The sequence below is a fragment of the Leptonotus elevatus genome, chromosome 16 (assembly GCF_054856555.1).
Source record: "Leptonotus elevatus isolate MCC_2025b chromosome 16, RoL_Lele_1.0, whole genome shotgun sequence".
Classification (NCBI taxonomy): Eukaryota; Metazoa; Chordata; class Actinopteri; order Syngnathiformes; family Syngnathidae; genus Leptonotus; species Leptonotus elevatus.
In genome coordinates this window covers 18,661,853-18,680,731 of record NC_141254.1, presented here as the reverse complement: position 1 = coordinate 18,680,731, position 18,879 = coordinate 18,661,853, and the positions used below count along the sequence as shown (strand labels likewise).

Below are 18,879 nucleotides of genomic sequence, written 5' to 3'. Positions count from 1 at the left end.
CAAAGTAACTTTGAAGACTTCCGAAATGAGCAAATCGTAACTTACGGCTCATCGTTAACGTTAGCATTAGCACTCATCGGGACTCTTTTGTTTTCACTGCAAACGTTGACCCGAAGGGGATTTGAAGTCAGACTTAAGACTGAAGTCAGATTATTTGGGCTGAAATGGAAAGTCAACAGAAAATGTTGACTTCAGTTGTCAATCAATCAAAGAAGCTGCTCAAAGAAGAATACAAAACAGATTTATTGCTACATAAAGCAAATACATGCAAGTGCTACAAGGGTTACAAAAAAAAAAAGTCTAAAAAAAAAAGGAAACGCGTCCTGGCGCATGCGTGCGGAGGTTAGTCCAACATCAATCGGCCACCAAGCGTGGCGGGTCTTCACACAAACTCCTTGGCGGGACTTCCAGCTTTGGGAGCCGAGAATTTGGAGGCGGCGTATCGCTCGCCGCCCGATGACGGCGGCGTTGGCGAGCACCGGCATCCCAGGAGGGCGCCCCCCGTCAGCAGCAGCCCCGAAGCCCCCCATCCCACGTAGAGGCAAGCCCCCAGCTCCCTCCTCTGGGCGTCGGGCACAGCCGGGTTGTAGAAGTCGCGGATGACGGCGTGGGCGGGCAGCGAGGCAGTCACCAGGCACAACACGCCGCTCAGTGCCAAGAAGGCGCCGGCCGCCGCCGCCACCCGGGCCTTGGCTCCCCGGTCGTCCACGCAGGTGGTGCACTTGCCGCCCACCGTCGACAGCAGCAGGCCCAGCAGCGCCAGCAAGATGGCGATGACCGCCGTGGCGCGCGCCGCCTGCAGGTCGGGCGGGAGCGCTAACAACGAGTCGTACACCTTGCACTGCATCTGGCCCGTGCTCTGCACCACGCACGTCATCCAAAGGCCCTCCCAGATGGCCTGCGCCACCACAATGTTGTTGCCCACGAAGGCCGACACCTTCCACATGGGCAGCACGCACGCCAGGATGCTGCCCGTCCAGCCCAGCGCCGCCAATCCAATGCCCAGAACCTGCAAGCCCAGAGACGCCATCGCTGTGTGAGGGGGGACCGAGCGCCGAGGCGCCCTTTTGTACAGCGGGCCGCCCCTCCTCCTCAGAGCGTCCGTCAAGAGGCCACGCCCATTTCGACTGACCCTTCAGGAGGCGGGGTCAACCTCCGCTTATTGCCACGGAGACGCTCCAGAAGAGCCACTCGCAGTTGTTGAAAATCTGAAAAAGAGACTCCTGCAGCTGTACTTTGTAACAATTTGCCCAAAAAATATCGTTACAATAGTCTTTTTTATTTTACTATTTATGACTGAAACATTTTCTAATTAGTAGATTAACAACTTAACTGCTGCAAGCGTCTGGCCAATAGTTTTTAGTCTGGATTCGAATTTTCCGCCCCCTGTCCGCGGATGTCACGTCACGTGCGCATTGTGTATGTGAAGAAGGGAAATGCAGTTTCGTTTTTTGGCCACAGGTGGCAGTAGCGATTCGGAATTCAATTTTCTGCGTTCAGTAGCTCTAAACTTCATGCGTAAATGTATAAACAAAGGTCAAGTGTGTTTGCTACAAGCCCTTTCTCTGTCACTCCCATTCAAACTTGACAGAATTGAGGGGGAAAAAAAGTATTTTGGTCAAACTGGTCCGGGGTGCTGCTGTAAGCCCTTGAGCAAAAGTGATTTAAAAAAAATAATAAAAAAAACTTTCCATTTCTTTCTTCAAAAATAAGACAATATTTCAAATTGTCAGTGCGAAAAATGCACATTAAATAAATGCTGATTCTGTCAATGAAAATCAGCTCAAATGTTTTCCAAAATAAGAGATGTGTAAAAATCAAGATGAAATTCCGAGAAGTTAGACAATTTGATGTTAAAAAAAACTTCTTGAAGTGATTATCACCTTGCTTATTTTTAGCTAAATTCTTATTTAAAATGCTTTTACTTTACTTCTCCTCTCAAATGTTTCATTTTTTTTTTTATTAAAGGTCATAAGTAGATGTTGAATTAATTCAGCGTTTGATTGAATCGAAAACCGGCCAATTGCCACCTTGGGATCAGCTGACCTTTTTTGCACTTGACCTTCTTGTCTTGTTTCTCCCACAAAAAAACATGCGGGGTGCACGTAATCGGGCCTCCACAGGTGTTTCCAATCTCTGTTAAGGCTGCCAGCCAATCAACGGTGCCCTGCCAGGTGCTTAAATCGCAGAGGTGGACAAACGGCCGGCATTCTCACGCTTCCGTCAGAATCCTCACGCACGATCGATTCATCCTCACCGAGCAGAGCAAGATGACGTCAGCGGGCATGCAGCTGTTTGGCGCCTTCCTGGCGGCGTTGGGCCTGGCGGGCTCCATCGTCACCTGCGCGCTGCCCATGTGGAAGGTGTCGGCGTTCATCGGCAACAACATCGTGACGGCGCAGGTGTTCTGGGAGGGCCTGTGGATGAACTGCGTGAAGCAGAGCACGGGCCAGATGCAGTGCAAGGTGTACGACTCCATGCTGGCGCTGCCCCGCGACCTGCAGGCGGCGCGCGCCCTGGTGGTCGTCGCCGTCCTGGTGGCGCTGCTGGGCCTGCTGCTGGCGGGCGCCGGCGGCAAGTGCACCAACTGCCTGGAGGAGCGGCCGGCCAAGGCCCGCGTGGTGGTGGTGGCGGGGGCCGCGTGCGTGGCGGCCGGAATCCTGCTGCTCATCCCCGTGTCGTGGTCGGCCCACGTGGTCATCCGGGACTTCTACAACCCGCTGCTGGGCGACGCGCAGAGGCGGGAGCTGGGCGCGGCGCTCTTCGTGGGCTGGGGGGCGGCCGGCCTGCTGCTGATCGGAGGGGCGCTGCTGTGCTGCCAGTGCGCCGGGGTCCGCGATGGCAAATACTCTGTGAAATATTCTGCTCCACGGTCGGCCGCCAGTGGGGGCGCTTACGTGTGACTTTTTGTCTTTTCTCCTTTTTTTTCTCTTTTTTTTATGAAGTCATGATTTTGGATTTTTAATAAATGTCACCTTTTTTTAAATCGTAACCACCTTCTGTTCCATCTTTTCAATTATAGGTTAAAGTCCACATTGTTAAACTTGCTTTTGAAATGTTTGATAAAGTTGCTGTTGGGAGGGAGCTCGCCTTCAGATTCCCAACTTGATGCAATCCTATCATCTGCAAATCTAAAAATAGGCCTACCACTTCTGACCAACGAGCTATCATGTTGTCGATTTGGGTTGTTTGCATTTAAATGCTGCACTCTGCAAAGTGTTTTGACCTACAAGTCAGTTTAATTTCCTTGTGGGCACGTTAGCCGAAATGTCATTTGACACCAAAAGGGCCTCAAATTTTAACTTTAAAAAATTTAATTTTGGAAAATGCATATACTTGCAAACGTGGGCTATGACTAACTTCTGACTGTTTCAACTAAGGACTTATTCGTGCTTCATGTGAATGTTTGAAATGAGTTTATTCGCACAAGCTTGCCAATTTTGTTTAACTAGTGTGCAGCAGGTGCACTTGATGAGTGTTAATGGATGTGGAATATTTTGTCACCCTCTTAAAATAAGTATTTTTTTATTTTTATTTTTTTGTCATTTTTGGCCAAATCATCTCATGATGCAAATGGTTCAAATTTTTGTTTCCTTAAAATTTTTAAGGCGTTGATTTAAAACCAACTTTGTAAAATTATAGCCAAAACTGCTCACTTTTTAGTTTGTGTGCCACTTTTTAACCTACTACTGGCCTGAAATGTGCTGCCAAAAACGGAATTAAAAACTATAAAGATTAAGTTTATGATGGCCCATTTTGACTGAAGTGGCAATAGAAGTAACTTTTTTTTTATTAATTTTTTATTTTTTTGAGAAACAGTTGCTGAATTTTGTGCTGCAATAGTGCTTGGGTAAAAAAAAAAAAAAAAAGTTTTACTCATATGAATGGTAACACTGTAGAGAAGAGCTCAAATGTGGAATAATACGATAGAGGCCTAGGAAAACATTGAACTGGTCAAAACAAGACTTTTGTTGTTTGGAGCCATTTAATGTTCCCTTTGGCTCCTCCTCCTCCCCTGATTGTTGTGAGCAATCAGGTTGAGCCAGAAAGGTGATCGTCCTCCATGCTTTGTATGCGTTGGGGCGTCGCAAGAGAAGCCGCATTGTTGACTCCGGGGTGGGTGTGGCCACACCACCAACTCTGAGGCGTCTGGGCGCACGTTGAAGCAACAACGCGACGGAAGAAGAACATGCGGACGCAGCTGGTGGGCGTGCTGTTGGGCCTTCTGGGTCTGCTGGGCACGGGCCTGATCTGCGGGCTGCCCGCCTGGAAGGTGTCGGCCTTCGTGGGCTCCAACATCGTGACGGCGCAAGTCTTCTGGGAAGGCTTGTGGATGAACTGCGTCATCCAGAGCACTGGACACGCCCAGTGCAAGGCCTATGACTCCGTTTTGGCTCTGCCTCGCGACCTGCAGGCCTCCCGGGCGCTGGTGCGTATATGCGCGAACCCTCCACTGATTTACGACTCTCTCGGGGTCCTAGGAGTAGTGCTGGGCTCTTGAGCAAGGCAGCAAATATTATGCAACCTTCCCGCAGGTGTGCGTGTCGTTGGGGGTGGGCGCGCTGGCGGTGGGCCTGAGCGTGGTGGGCGCCCGCTGCACGACCTTCCTGCGTCACGATTGGCCCGTCAAGAACAACGTGGGCCTGTCGGCGGGCGTGGCCTTCGTGTTGGCCGGCGTCCTGTGCCTGATTCCCGTCAGCTTGTCGGCCCACTCCATCATCACGGGCTTCTTTGACCCGTTTCCCTCCGAGGGGCGGCGAGGGGAGCTGGGCGCCTCCATCTACGTGGGCTGGGCCTCTGGGGCGCTGCTCGTCATCGGCGGGGTGCTTGTCTGCTCCATCTACAAGTGTTGACGGCGCGCACTTTGTCAACTCTTACAGTTTTGGTGGCAGCTTTTCCAACTTTTGTTTAGTGCACTAATAACTTTGACACCAATTGTAGCAAAAATTGTTGAGGTCAGATAACAAAAAACAAGAAGTCCAAAAAAAATCATACTGTCCTCTACATCGTGCCCTGTAGTGAGTCAGCCATTTTGTCGTGCTGTGAGAACGTGCGTTAGCCCTCACATATGCGCCGCCTTGAGGTACGTATGAGCCGACTTACAAGTCAAACAAACTCATCAAAAAAGCGTTTCATTATTGCCACTCCCAGCTAAAGTTGACTTAATCTAATACAAAATAGAAAACTTAGACCTTTTAGATTTCAAACTAGCATACTAATTGCTTGAGACAGGCATGCTAGCTTAATGCTAACATGAATTATAAAATGTCAATTAGCAACAGACATTTGGATGCAAATTGTGGACCAACACATGTTTACAAATCATATAACAATACATACAGGTATATATTCTTTATCCTCTACGAAAAACGACTAAAATGACACCATCTTAAGGACTCACAGCGGTAGTAGAAGAAAAAGAAGTCTGTTCTTCTTGGTTTTTGTGTCTGCATGACAGTGCTGCCCCCCAGTGGCCAATACAGGCACAGCAGAATCACAAAAAAAACACAAACTGTCTTATTCCTTACATTCAATTTATTTGTGTTATTAGTGTGTGTGTTTTTAAAAGAACAATATTCTAATGATAAAACACAAACATGATCAAAAAAAATTTTTTTAGGGGTGGAGGCTGGAACGGCTTTCCATTCATTTCATTGGAGAAAGATGATTTGAGATGTGAGCGTTTTGACTTATGACTTGTTCACAGAAGCAATTGAACTCATATCTCAAAGTGCCACTTTAGCACCCTGAAGGTAGCCCACAATACTTCATCTTGATAAGTTGTCAACATGTCCCATCATTCATTGGACCTACAGAAAAAGGATTTCCCGTTTCGGGCTATTGTTTGGTGTCTGGCACAAATTCATTTCATGAGTTCTGGTCCAAAAGAATCTTTGATATATCAAAGTTGAGCAAGACAACACTCATCTTAAAATAAGATGATGTCATTATGTTGACTTTATTCGTAAAATATGTATTTTTATAATTGTTGTAATGATGTCACAGCAAGGCCCTCGTTAACGCCGTAACTTTTCATTTGACTCACTTGTCAACCAACCGTTTATAGTCTCTTTCGTGAGCTGTTCTTCAAAATCCACTACAAAGTCTTATGGTGACTTTGGAGCAGCGAAAAAGCAAACGATGGCCAACAGTGGCGACTCCACAATAGGTACAAAATAAATCCCTTCTTTTGTCCGCTTCTTATCAAGTTGTGGGCCACATCCAATTTGTGGGCTGCAAGTTTTAACTTGCATTTCTACCCAGTTGTATTTTGTTTTAATATTTTTTGAAAATTCAAGTTGTAAAATATGATAGCTTGTAAATAAAATATTATTGTCAACTGAGCTGCACTTTTATTTTACAGTGAATAGTATCCCATTACAAGCGACAACAGTTTCACCTCCCAGTCACTGGGGGGCGCCAGATGACACACACAGCTGCTTGAATGTATATTCCTATTCATCGATTCACCAATTCACCAATTATTCAACAAGATATCTGTGTCAATTTCCACTCACTGAATTAGATGAGTGATTTTCTTTAATGAATCAATAGATTCTGACAAACCAATTGAAAAAAAAAAATGCAAAAATGATTGTATAAAATAATCTTGTAACTGTTCAGTGGGCCACATTAAAGAAGGTGAGCAGCACACGTTGTGCGAGGGGCGAGAACAGGAAGCGATGATGTCATGGTGTGAGGCTCCGCCCCTTCAGCTCCCCACAGAGCAGGTGTGGCCGTATGCACCTGCCCTCACTTGAGTCCCTCTCAGGTGACACGAAGGACGCCCAAAACAACAGAGAGGAGAACGCGTCGCATGCGGAGCGCTAACAACAACAAGGAAGAAGAAGAAGAAGAAGAAAACGACATCTGAGGTAAAGTATGTTGTGGAAAACAAACAAGACATTTTCATCCTTAAGCGCTCGATTGATTGTCTTTGCGAGACGACATTTGTGAGATGGAGGCAGTCATGACAGGAAGATCTGACCAAATGCTCGGACATAAATTGGCATTGGGTGGACTTCATGTATCCTGTAACATGCGGGTTGGGTGGGCGGCGAGGGAGGTCTCGCTTTGAAACGCTTGCAGGTTTTTCCAGCTTGGCGGGTGCCGTCAGTTTGGACATCTGTGAGTTGCTACCTTTGAATGTTGTTGAGGTTAAGATGTTGCTTAAAGTCACTGCGTTGCTACATTGGAGTTGATCAACTGACGCGCGTTTTGGATGAATTATTTCTTGCCCGTTGAAGCGAGTAAGTCCCATCCGAGCCCAACATAATTGGCCGCCAATGACAACTGACCCGCGTCGAGCAAACGCCATCCGCAAACGTTCCTCGGCTAACCGATGTCTGGCCTTCCACCGCAGGCGGTCGCAATGGCGTCGACGGGCACGCAGCTGCTGGGAAGCGGCCTGTGCCTGCTGGGCTGGGCGGGCGTGATCATCAGCTGCCTCCTGCCTACGTGGCGGGTGACGGCGTTCGTGGGCAGCACCATCGTCACGTCGCAGACCATCTGGGAGGGCATCTGGATGACCTGCGTGGTCCAGAGCACGGGCCAGATCCAGTGCAAGCCCTACGAGTCCATGTTGGCGCTGAGCGCGGACCTGCAAGCGGCCCGTGCACTCACTGTGCTGGCGGCGGTGGCCGGCGCTGCGGGTCTGGTCCTGGCCTTCGTCGGGGGCAAGTGCACCCGCTTCCTGGACCGGGAGGCGTCCGGGTCCAAAGGCAGGGTGGCGGTGGCAGCGGGGGCGGTTCTCATACTGGCGGGACTGCTGTGTTTGATTCCCACCTCGTGGGTGGCCGGCGCAGTGGTCCGGAAGTTCTACAGCGCCTCCATCGACGCTCAGCGGCGTGAGATAGGCGCCTCCATCTACATTGGCTGGGGGGCGTCCATCCTGCTCATCCTGGGAGGGGGGCTGTTCATCAGCTCGGCGTGCCCCCTCAAAAGGAACAGCGCCGACAAGAGCCCATCCGTTCGATACCTGATGGTCCGCTCGTCCACCGGCTCCCTCCGTAGGGTCCCGGCCACGAGGCCCATGGGGACGATTTTCAGCGGACCTCCCGGCTACCGGCCGCCGTCCACCAAGTCCGAGCCCCCTGGCGGAACCACCTGGGGGTATGTTGGACAGAACTCCGAGAGGTCCTTGGCACCGTCCACTAAGTCTCAGCTGAAGCGAATGGACTCGGCACCCTCAGAACAAACTGACGCACCATCTGCCGTGTCTCAGCCGGGACCAGACAAGCAGGACCACAAGAAGGCCTTGGACTCTGACGGGAGCCAACATGAAGATGCGTCCTCCAACCCTTCAAAGACCTACCTTTGACCTGGACCTGACACACCAAAGATCTGGACTAGCTGTCTCTTTGGCATGCGCAGATCAAAGTCCTACTGCAAGAGAGTACTGAGGAAGGGCTAAGCAAGGCTTGACAGATTTGGCGATGGAAGAGCGGAGGATGCAGAAGGATAGACTTCCACGGAAAAGGATAAGACGCTAAAAGAAGTAGCGAGAAGAAGGAGAAAAAAAAGACTAAACTAATAACCAAGTCCAAGTCCTACCTTTTGACCTGGACAACACTTCACAGAACTCAATTGGTCTCTTTGACTCGAGTTTTGGTCTTTCGTGTCTTTATTGTGTTCTGTGACAGGAAGTGTGACACGTGACCTCAACTCTATCTTCAACTGCATTTACTTCATGTCTGTCAATGTGTGATTTTATTTAAAAAAGCAAAATGTGACATTTATAACTTGTAACCTCTTATAATGAAATGTACAGGCTGTTGTTTGAAAACATTCTCGACATTAATGTGCACTTAATAATGTTAGCAGTAAACTGTGATCGTTTTTTGGACCAAACCTATTTTAAATAAATATAAGCAGAGAAAGAAGATGGCTCCCGCGTAGCGAGTCCTGAAGTCGTCATGACCAGTTTTGCCTGCGGCTGGTCAAACTGGTTCAACAGAAAGTTTGCTGCTGTCTTTGTGGACGCTAAAATGGTTTCACTTGACATCCTTTGCTTTTGATTTCAGTCACCGGCACATTATGAGTATCGTCACTTCTTTCCGCACAATAGTAATCCCGTCACTATTGCTCTTCCGTGTTTGCGGCCGTCAAAATGGTTTCACTCGTCAGCTTTGCCATCTATTTTTTTTTTTCCAGATCTGAATCCTGTAGTGGCGGACTTGGACCAGTTGCCAGCCAATCACGGGGCACATATGAAAAATTGGGTATTGCCAGTTTGAAAGGAGCCACTTAAGCAGGGGGGGGGGACAAAATGCTAACATGCTAACTCCACACAGGAAGGCCGGAGCAGAGATTCAAACGCAGGACCTTCGAACTGTTAGGCAGACAAGCTCACCACTAGCACACCATGTGCTTTTAGTTTTGGGACTGTTATCGTCTTGACGTGTTGCTAATATTTTTCACCACCTTATTAATAAATAATTGTCAGCTTGAAATGGGATCATTTCGCATGGTAGCCTAGTTTGGAATCAGTCATGTAGATTCAAGCACTGATCACCAGACCGAGCTAGCACACTTCTACTGCGACAAGCTTTCTTCTTGTCAACGTACAGGACACAAAAACACTCTTTTAAAAGTTCATGTGTCATTCCAATCTGTCGGCCAAGCAGGTATCGGGACAACTTGAATTTGTAGAAGTTATATTTATTCATGTAATGTGTCCTACGACATAATACAGACACGTACCATGCTAGAGTACAAAACGGCGAAAGCTGTAGCTTTGTCTCGTATGTAGCAGCGCAGTGGAGTGTCGTATGCGTTAGAGCCTTTGAAAGATATAAACACATCCGGGGATGTATTCCTTATCGAAGTCGGTCACCCCTCGCTCCCACTCGCTCACGTCGGTGACTTCCACGCGCCGCCACAGTCCCTCCTCCTCCATCTGCTTCATCTCGGCCTCCAACGCCGCCTTGTAGCCGACGTTGTCACGGTTAGCCCGCGTGGTCATGCAGATGAGGCCTCCTGTGTGCTCATAAGGTCAGATTGAGTCACGCAAAGCGACCAAAGTGTCGATAAGAGTCCAAAGCGTCCTCACCCTGCTTGGCGGCCTGGCACAGCTCCCGGATCACCTTCGCCGGAAGGTGACTTTCGCTCAGGGCGCCAGTAATTATCACTACATCAAAGTCACCTGCAGGGCGAGACAATCACAGGTGAAAGTCTTCGCAAGGACACTTATTCTAGTCGTCACCACCTTTTTATCATGAGGGTACTTCAAAGTATACAAGCGCGTATAGTCCGCTTCTTACATAACGTCACATTGTCACCAGTTGACGGGTGACTACTTTTCAAGTCCCGACATTTCCCTAGGAATGAAGAATTGTTCGTTGGGCTTCACCGATGTGAATGTGAGGGTAGTTTCTGTGTCAGAAATTGGTCCGGTGAGAGTTGGAATGACCGAGTGGTGGACAATCGACTAATATGTAAACGTAAGCCAACGCTTTCCTACTATAGATGGATCGCTGGTTTCTTTACCTGGCGGGACAGGAAACGGTTGGTCCCCCAGGATGGCCAACTTGAGTTCCTGGTACATGTCGCTCTGTCGGGCACGATTCAGCATCCCCTCGCTGCTGTCGACACCCACAAAGCGCTGGAATCCCTCCCGCTTCATCTGCGCCACACGCGTGCTAATTTATCACAACTTGGGACTTGAAGTAGACGGATTTCTTCACGCAAATGCCGGCGCCCACCATCTTGGCCGCCATGCCCGTGCCACAGGCCACGTCCAACACCTTCGCTGCTTGGCGCTCGCCACTGAAGTGGGCGGAGATTCGGGCCGCTGCCTGACTCGGTGCGCGGTACTCAAGAAGTGCAACATCCTATTGAATGGAAACCAGCAACTGTTTGAACGTAATTGTGTAGTATAAATGTCTCTTATTGATATATGAATGCCTTTTTTTCCCCTTTCTCATTTGGCTAAAAACGAAACTAGCGGCAAGCAGTAAACGTCACAACAGCCGGCCACAAGTCAAAATGGCGGCCAGCTCGGTGAAAGGAAGCTCTCAGTCTGTGCTCATTGAAAAGCATTGGATTTTGGGTCGTTTTAATTTGATTAGTGAGGATTATTTTGATTTTAAAATGTGGGTAAAATGTTGTTTGACTACCATAATTATCTGCCTGGTTTGTATGCATATGCTAGTCAGTAGTCACAGGCAAACGCAATGGGGTATAAGCCACGGAAGAGGCGGGACTTCCTGGTTTCACACATCAGCTTTGTTTCCGTTTCCTGTTTGCGACGTGTCTAAATCTTTAACTCACTGAAAAAGAACAGGAATCGCTCCTTGCTTTAACACTATGTCTATCAGAATTTTAAAACTACTTTTTTTTTTCTTGGAAAGAAGGAAAAAATAAATAAACTACTAGACCACCCATAGACGTAATTTTAATGGCTTGAGCTCTGGTAATGATGTCATTGCTTAAAATTATTATTACACGTAAGCACAAGCCGTTTGAGTAGCTACTAAAGCTATTTTGCTTATTACATTAAAAAAAATGTTTTTTTAAATTATGTATTGTAGCTCCTCTCCCGGGACTTCTGAAGTCCACACAGTTTCGAGTTTCTCTGAAGGTAAACAAACGGCGATGGCATTACCGGAAAAGGCGTTAGGAGATTTTCCCGGATATACGTCACGGCTATTAGTGCATAGAGACTATACGCCGTTTGCTTACGGGGTCCAGGTGGCGGAGTGGTACCGTCACTTGCCTATGATGCAGGTTGGCGTGGGTTTGCCTTCCCCACCTGGGACACCATGTTTGGCGTGGGTTCGCTTTCCAGCCTCGGAGTGCAGGTATGTACTGGTGTTTGTACGGTGGTGGGGTGCGAGTGTTGGAACGTGGCCATCAGTGGCCGGAACGCAATAAACATAAAGTGAACACATCTGCAAAACAAATAAAAAGCACAAAACGATGAAACACAAAACAAAAAGGTGTGAACCTAAACAACAAAACAAAAAGGTGTGAACCTAAACAACAAAACCTAATCTTAAAATACAAAACAAACAAAATGTAAAACAAAACAAATGAAAACCAACAACAAAATACTGATCAAAAACACAAATGAAAACAACATCAAACACAAACAAAAAACCCACAAACACATTAAAAACATTTTGCTAACGGAAGTGGTGTTTACGTGAGGGGGGGATCCGAAGAATGTGATTGGACGACAGTGACTCTACTAACAGCAAGCACAGGCATTTATAGACTGAATGAAAGCGTCCAGTGTTTATTATTATTATTATTTTATGCTAGTGGGTTCGAGCCTCGTTTTTGGGAAAGTCCTTGCTGGCACTATGATTTCTTTTTATTTTTATCTAAAATTTGTCCCAAAAAATATTTGTACAACTAAGAGTTGTTTTAAAATTTGTGGGCAAGCTAAATAAAAAGAGAACATTTGGTTAGCCAAAAGCGAGGCTCGAACCCACTCGCAAAATGAACATTGCTCGGGAAGCTGTATGATTTACTACTACGCTGGACTTCCGCTGTCCAGCCGCCCTATAAAAGCCATTAAGGATTTCTAATACATCTGCCATGTTCGTTTTCTCCAACTATCTCTTTAATTTAAACGGCTAACGCTACTATAAAACTATAAAAGCTATTATTACTAAATATTTTAAGCACATGTAAACTTTGCTGTTAGTAGGCGGTACTTTTGTCCAATCACATTCCTCGGATCCCCCCTGCCCTCCCCTCACGTAAACACCACTTCCGTTAGCGAAATGTTGTGTTTCATCATTTGTTAATGTATTTCAGGGATTTGTGTTTGCGTGCTTACCCTTTTATGATTACCTTTTCGGTGTTTTGTTTCATTTGTTGTGGTTTTTATTTGGTTTGTATTTTTTGGTTTGCAGTCGTGTTCACTTTTTTGTTTTTGCGTTTTGCACTTCAGGGCCACCGTAGTGTTTGTGTGAACAAAGAAGGACAATACATTAGGTACAGTAGTGTTGTTGTTTTTCGTGTTGGCAGATTATGTGTAGAGCAAGTTATTTTTTACTGGCTGTTTTTATACAACGCAACAATTATGGGTGCACTTTTTTCAAATGAAAAAGGAAGCACATTATTTATTTATTTGGGGTGTTTTTTGTGGAGTTGAAATTGATTAAATGCATTCCTAATCATTTCAATGGGTAAAAAATGATTTGAGATAGTTTAGAGATACAAGCGTGGTCCGAGAACAGATTAAACATCATATGTCATGGAACGGCTGTGCATATACTTTGCTTGTTTTTATTTTATTCTAAATATTTGTATTTAGTTTTCACCTTCAAGTAATGTGGTGGAAGCTGTGGTAGTTGGGCGGCGCTCTAGCGCCCTCTATTGACTAGCGGCCACGTACTGAACTATGGCGCTTGTGCAGTGATTACAATTAATTACTGATTAGCGATCATGTGCAATTTGAGAGGATGCAATCATCTGAGCAGATGAGGTCACGTATGCGTGCTGTGAGCATGTGTGATTGCGTTGACGACCTGCTCGTAGGTTTGGGCCCATCTGTTGTAGAAGTGGATCTGGTGACGGTCCTCCGCGGGGCTGGCTTTGTGCACGGACAGTATGACGTCTTTGACCGTTTCAAACGTGCGCGGGTTCTCGGACGACATAGTGCACGTTCGCTCGCTGCTGTCAGGCAGAAATCAACTTAAAGGCGCGTGACTCAAGAAATAGCCTGGCAAGCCACACCCACTTTCTGGACAGGGGGCCGCAGACAAGGATTCGGGTCCGTTCGAAAACAGGACGAACCACCCAATCAAATTCGTCTATTTGCATGACGTCGTCTTTGTGAGCAACGTCACTCTTAGGCCATCAAGTTTTTCCCTTAACAAAGACATTGAACAAAGACATTGAGCAACGTCATTGAACAAAGACATTGAACAAAGACGTGGGCTCCAGGTGGCGGAGTGGTACCGTCACTTGACTACGATGCAGGTTGGCGTGGAATCGCTTCCCGGGAGACCATGTTTGTATGTGTGCGTGTTTCTGTGAGTGAGTGACGTCTTTCACTACTGTCTTTCTTCAGCTCAATCATGTTGGATTTTTACTCCGCAATAAATAAATAAATAAATAAAATACTTTAACGAGTCGCTTTTCTGACCACACGTCCGCTCTTTGCTCATTGGTTCAGTCCACTGTCTGTTAGCTCAGGCTTATTTTTAAATAAATTGCATAACATACAACAATAGCCATTCCCATCAACAATGACACAAACCAATGACTGAATCAATTTGTTGATTATACATAACAAAAACACAAATAAAACAACACCAGGGGGGATAAGTTTAGAAAAAAAAGCTGAAATGTTTATGTGGCGCACTGGCGCCCAATAAATTATAATTAAATAATTAATAAATTGGTTATACCTTTAAGAGACACGCAAAGTGACTTCTGTGAATCAATTTCCATATATTGTAGGTATTGATAGCCTTTTGGTTACGAGAAAACTTTATGGAATTGATGTACTGCTTGTCGTTTCAAGTAATGAAAAAAGTTTTCCTATGTATGAATTTACACTTACGGATATAAAATTTAGCCATAAAAACGATAAGATTAATATTAAAAGTTTACTTATTTCTTTTAAAGTCATAGAGACCAAACAGTACATCCTTCCAAAATCAATCAATCAATCTTTTCAGCAATAAATTTACTCCAAAAGGGGCATTTCTTTTTTCTTTATTTAATTTTTATTTGCCTTTAACATTTAACAACAACATATTATTATTAACACCAACCATTTCCTTTTGCTTACAGGTACATCGTACAGTCATGCATAGTTTTCATATCTTTATACAATGACCAAATAAAGAAAAATGGAAAATATTGGCAGTTCCATTACAACCATACAAATAGAGGGTTAAGTCCACTCTGAATGCTCAGTGCCAGTCCAAAGTCCCTGTTGTGCTCTTGTTTACAATCCAATATGTAACATGTTACACGTCAGCTGACAAAGCTTACTTATTCATTGTATTCGTAAAGGCATGACAGGCTTCCAACGTTTGGTAAATAGTTTTTTGGAGCCTCAACGAATAAGTAAATTGCTCCATCTGATAAATGTCTGAATCCATACATTATATGTGTGTGTGTGGGGGGGGGGGGGGGTCTGGCTTCAACCACCTGATAGTCACACATTTCAATGCTGCCGTGATCAGTATGTTCAAGAGATGTTTTGCATATCTCCTAATAATGTTGTTACAGGGTTTTGTGGAATCATATTCTGCTTAAAAAACAAATTTAAGAGCATCAAAAACATCTTTCCAGAATATGTCCAATTTGGAACATGACCAGAATATGTGAGTGTGGTTGGCAACAGTTGTGTAAAATCCTTCTTTCCTCTCAGCTTTATATATAATTGTATTTTGTTAGCGGCACCTCTGCTGTTGTAAGAAAACATCTCATCCTTTTGACTTGCAATGCTCACACAATCCCAAAGGAATGACGCATTGTGGGGGCATTGGCTACTTGTATGACTTAGAAATTTGATTTTGACACATAGTTACGCTGTTTTGGGGAGAGATAGGAGCTTTTGCAGATGATCCATGGTGTCGTGCAAAATCATCCAAGTTATTTTGGGCTAAAGCACTAAGTGCATGCCGACAATTGAGAAGGATCTTTGCAGTTGTGACAGTACCAACTCTTTATTTGGGAAAGGAACTTGGGGTGAAGCACGCGTAACCAGTTTTGGGATAAATATGTGCTTTTGCTAATGATTTGATAGGTCGTACACAAATGTAAGCCTGTTTGGCCAAATGAGTTTGCAATTTTGAAAATGTCCTTTCAGTTTCAAGAAATGTGCCAAACTTATGGAGAAAGTCTGTAATAAAATGATCATGACTTGATTGACTTCAGCAGTTTGTAGTTATTACTGGTCGCACAAGTGGACTGAATTGATGTGAAATGAGTTTGTCATTGGACAAATATATAGTATAAATAATGTTGTAAAACAATATTTAGTAAACAATGATAGATAGATAGATAGATAGATGGATGGATGGATAGTAGGAACAACAGAGAGTGATGCATCCTTGGGGCCCCTGGTCTGCGTTGATGATGTGTCCCCCAAGCCTCCCTACTTCATGATCCACCAACCTTATTTGCTCAATAGATAAACTGCAGAGGGTCCAGCAGAGGCATTCAAAGGACTTCATGACCACAGATGTCAGAGCGACATGCCTGTAGTCATTCAGTACCGATATTGCAGGTTTCTTGGGGACTATTTTGTGGAGCGTTTGAAACAGGCTCGAACCGCACAACTCCAAGGATCCGTCCAAGATCATCTTCTCTCTTGTAAGTAACGAGCAACATTGCTGAGTCAGTCAAGTGTTTGTCAGTCAAGCGGGTGCAGAAAAACGCCGGACAAATTGATTTCAGTAGGATGCCGTTTATTCATGCACTGCATCACGTTCGCAAAGATACACGCGTGCAGATATGTGGTAGCCTTTGAAAGAGATACACGCAACCAGGGGTGTAACCATCCTCGTCGTCAGACACCTCTCGCTGCAACTCGCTCACGTCGGTGACTTCCACGCGACGCCACAGTCCCGCCTCCTCCATTTGCTTCATCTCGCCCTCCAGGGCCGCCTTGTAGCCGTCGTTGTCACGGTTACCCCGGGTGGTCATGCAGATGAGGCCTCCTGTGTGCTCATAAGTCAGATTGAGTCACGCAAAGCGTCCAAAGCGTCGATGGAGTCCAAAGCGTCCTCACCCTGCTTGGCGGCCTGGCACAGCTCCCGGATCACCTTCGCCGGAATGTGACTTACGCTCAGAGCGCCAGTAATTATCACTACATCAAAGTCACCTGCAGGGGGAGACAATCACAGGTGAATGCCTTCACAAGAACTTCACATGGCTTGACCTTTTGACCTTTGCAATCTCATTTCTTTACCTGGCGGGACAGGAAGCGGCTGGTCTCCCACCACAGCCATTTTAAGGTCCTGATATAAGCCGCTTTGTCGGGCATGTTGCAGCATCCCCTCGCTGCAGTCAACACCCACGAAGCGCTCGAATCCTTCCCGTTTCATCTGCGCCACACGCAGTGCTAATTAATCACAACTTGGACTTTGCAAACAAACAAGTGAGCATCATTGTGATGGATCTCTTCACGTTAAATCACGTGCCCACCATCTTGGCCGCCAGGCCCGTGCCGCAGGCCACGTCCAACACTGCCGCTGCTCGGCGCTCGCCGCTGAAGTGGGCGGAGACTTGGCCCGCCACTAAACTGGGCGCACGGTAGTCAAGAAGTGCAAGATCCTGTTGAGTGGATGTCACAAACAAGAAATTATAATTATAAAAAAAAATAAAAAAAATAAAAAGAAATTAGTCAACTGTTTTTTTGACATTCGTGCACTGCAAAAACTGAAATCTTATGTAACCTTAATTTTCTTATTTTGCTTTGACAAGTTATTTTTACTTAAAATAAAATTGCCAGACAAGGTCAATCTGCTTATTTTTAAATATCTTATTTGATTAAGCAGTAAGTGTTCTTTTAAGTACTGTGAGGGTTAAAACAAACATTTTACACATTTTAAAGTTGGAATGGAATCATCAGTTCTGGTTCTTTTGTTGTATTTACTAAGCGAGTTATACTACCAGCTCAGCGGTCTAGTGGTCGAGTGTCTATCCTCAGACTGGGAGGTTGTGGGTTTTAAGAAAATAGTTTTATATATTACAGCTTGAAAAAGTCAATATTGCTTGTTTTTAGTCTAAGAATACTTTTTTTTTTTAAGACTGCTGTGGTTAGTATGGGCCTAGTTTTATTTTCTAATTTTTCAAAATCTTATAGGTAAATTTAAGTAAAATGTTCTTGTTCTGTTCACTGATTATTTTGCTTGTTAGAAGTAATAATTTTCTTATTTTACAATATATACATTTACAAAAAAAATTATTTTCTACTGTCCTTTTTGCAGTGTGACATCATCATCATCATCATTTCATCATCTTCTTGACGAAAGGGGTCGCTTTTCACTCTGCTCCCCTCCCACCATTATTTTCCTGATTGCTGATTTGGTCTTGTGCAGTTTTTGGCAGATGATGCCAGAATTATTGATGCAGATGATGTAGCCTGCGTGATGCGTTCATGCGGTTCTGTCCATAACCTGCTCGTAGGTTTTGGCCCATCTGTTGTAGAAGTGGATCTTGTCCGCCATCGGGAGGTTGTTGCGCAGGGTGCGCATAGTGTCTTTGGCCATTTCAAAGGTGCGAGTGTACGCCACCGACATGCTCCGTGCGTGCCTGTCAAGCAGACGAAAAAGAAAAGCAAGGACACAACATGAGAAAAATTGAAAAATGGAATTACCGCTGACTTGAAGACAGGTAATAAAAATGCGAAGCCAACATTCTTTTGAGCCCTTCCAATTAATTCCATATAAGACACGTTGCAGCAGACGCAACACGAAAAGTACAAAAAGCAACAACATACTGCATTTGCAAGTGCATTTGCTCTTACCAAGTGGTAATAAAAAGCTTTTGTTGTTGACCCTGGCGAGTCAAAGCTTGAGTCAAAATTCCAGTGTCATCAGTACAGTCCAGCCAGCAGCTGCACTGTAGACTAGTACAAGTTGAAACTAGATTTGACTTATGTAGGATCACTTTCCACTCAGGAGACCACGTGTGAGCTTATGAAAGCAAAAAAAAAAAAAAAGAGGATGATTTGACTTCCACCACGCCCACAAACAGAATTTCAGGAATGTCAAACTCACGTTAGCTCAGGAGCCACATGGAGGAAAAGCTCCCCAACATATAGTATTTTGAAAACTCAAGATTTTTGTTCCCTTGATGTCCCAGCTGTTGAGATGGTGCAGCCCAAGTTTGAAGTCAATCGGGTTAACTGTGTAGGACAAGGGGGCAAAAGTATGACCACTGTAAATGTGCAAAAATGGG

General features: G+C 45.4%; 6 protein-coding genes across 6 annotated transcripts; 3 read left to right on the top strand and 3 right to left on the bottom strand.

The window, feature by feature from the left end:
* Positions 1-273: 273 nt before the first annotated feature.
* Positions 274-2,101, bottom strand: LOC147161162 (claudin-4-like). The gene has a single exon (XM_086098435.1). The coding sequence runs from the start codon at positions 1,028-1,030 to the stop codon at positions 383-385; it is 648 nt and encodes a 215-aa protein (XP_085954561.1). The 5' UTR covers positions 1,031-2,101; the 3' UTR covers positions 274-382.
* A 169-nt stretch (positions 2,102-2,270) lies between these two features.
* Positions 2,271-2,903, top strand: LOC147161161 (claudin-like protein ZF-A89). The gene has a single exon (XM_086057568.1). It carries the CDS (start codon positions 2,271-2,273, stop codon positions 2,901-2,903), a length of 633 nt encoding a protein of 210 aa, XP_085913694.1.
* A 1,187-nt stretch (positions 2,904-4,090) lies between these two features.
* LOC147161160 (claudin-4-like) lies at positions 4,091-6,344 on the top strand. The gene is made up of 2 exons (XM_086097925.1): positions 4,091-4,429; positions 4,536-6,344. The coding sequence occupies exons 1-2, from the start codon at positions 4,190-4,192 to the stop codon at positions 4,851-4,853; spliced, it is 558 nt and encodes a 185-aa protein (XP_085954051.1). The 5' UTR covers positions 4,091-4,189; the 3' UTR covers positions 4,854-6,344.
* A 395-nt stretch (positions 6,345-6,739) lies between these two features.
* On the top strand, positions 6,740-8,882 carry LOC147161159 (claudin-4-like). Its single transcript, XM_086097924.1, has 2 exons — positions 6,740-6,875; positions 7,364-8,882. Exon 2 carries the CDS (start codon positions 7,373-7,375, stop codon positions 8,318-8,320), a length of 948 nt encoding a protein of 315 aa, XP_085954050.1. The 5' UTR covers positions 6,740-6,875; positions 7,364-7,372; the 3' UTR covers positions 8,321-8,882.
* Positions 8,883-9,650: 768 nt separating this feature from the next.
* LOC147161158 (methyltransferase-like protein 27) lies at positions 9,651-13,706 on the bottom strand. Its single transcript, XM_086098736.1, has 5 exons — positions 13,482-13,706; positions 10,704-10,832; positions 10,489-10,624; positions 10,052-10,144; positions 9,651-9,978 (listed from the first exon to the last, which is right to left on the bottom strand). The coding sequence occupies exons 1-5, from the start codon at positions 13,608-13,610 to the stop codon at positions 9,776-9,778; spliced, it is 690 nt and encodes a 229-aa protein (XP_085954862.1). The 5' UTR covers positions 13,611-13,706; the 3' UTR covers positions 9,651-9,775.
* A 2,659-nt stretch (positions 13,707-16,365) lies between these two features.
* LOC147161157 (methyltransferase-like protein 27) lies at positions 16,366-18,568 on the bottom strand. The gene is made up of 6 exons (XM_086098950.1): positions 18,446-18,568; positions 18,096-18,231; positions 17,122-17,250; positions 16,886-17,021; positions 16,706-16,798; positions 16,366-16,634 (listed from the first exon to the last, which is right to left on the bottom strand). The coding sequence occupies exons 2-6, from the start codon at positions 18,216-18,218 to the stop codon at positions 16,399-16,401; spliced, it is 717 nt and encodes a 238-aa protein (XP_085955076.1). The 5' UTR covers positions 18,219-18,231; positions 18,446-18,568; the 3' UTR covers positions 16,366-16,398.
* Between the last annotated feature and the right edge of the window lie 311 nt (positions 18,569-18,879).

What these genes read in the sequence shown, in the direction of transcription:
- LOC147161162 (XM_086098435.1), bottom strand. Translation starts at nt 1,030, where the DNA reads ATGGCGTCTCTGGGCTTGCAGGTTCTGGGCATTGGATTGGCGGCGCTG.
- LOC147161161 (XM_086057568.1), top strand. Translation starts at nt 2,271, where the DNA reads ATGACGTCAGCGGGCATGCAGCTGTTTGGCGCCTTCCTGGCGGCGTTG.
- LOC147161160 (XM_086097925.1), top strand. Translation starts at nt 4,190, where the DNA reads ATGCGGACGCAGCTGGTGGGCGTGCTGTTGGGCCTTCTGGGTCTGCTG. An exon ending in TGCAGGCCTCCCGGGCGCTG is followed by an intron (nt 4,430 to 4,535) that starts GTGCGTATATGC and finishes ACCTTCCCGCAG; the next exon opens with GTGTGCGTGTCGTTGGGGGT.
- LOC147161159 (XM_086097924.1), top strand. Translation starts at nt 7,373, where the DNA reads ATGGCGTCGACGGGCACGCAGCTGCTGGGAAGCGGCCTGTGCCTGCTG.
- LOC147161158 (XM_086098736.1), bottom strand. Translation starts at nt 13,610, where the DNA reads ATGTCGTCCGAGAACCCGCGCACGTTTGAAACGGTCAAAGACGTCATA. An exon ending in CGGGCATGGCGGCCAAGATG is followed by an intron (nt 10,625 to 10,703) that starts GTGGGCGCCGGC and finishes CGTGTGGCGCAG; the next exon opens with ATGAAGCGGGAGGGATTCCA. An exon ending in ACCGTTTCCTGTCCCGCCAG is followed by an intron (nt 10,145 to 10,488) that starts GTAAAGAAACCA and finishes CTCGCCCTGCAG; the next exon opens with GTGACTTTGATGTAGTGATA.
- LOC147161157 (XM_086098950.1), bottom strand. Translation starts at nt 18,218, where the DNA reads ATGTCGGTGGCGTACACTCGCACCTTTGAAATGGCCAAAGACACTATG. An exon ending in GGGCCAAAACCTACGAGCAG is followed by an intron (nt 17,251 to 18,095) that starts GTTATGGACAGA and finishes TCCACTCAACAG; the next exon opens with GATCTTGCACTTCTTGACTA. An exon ending in CGGGCCTGGCGGCCAAGATG is followed by an intron (nt 17,022 to 17,121) that starts GTGGGCACGTGA and finishes CGTGTGGCGCAG; the next exon opens with ATGAAACGGGAAGGATTCGA.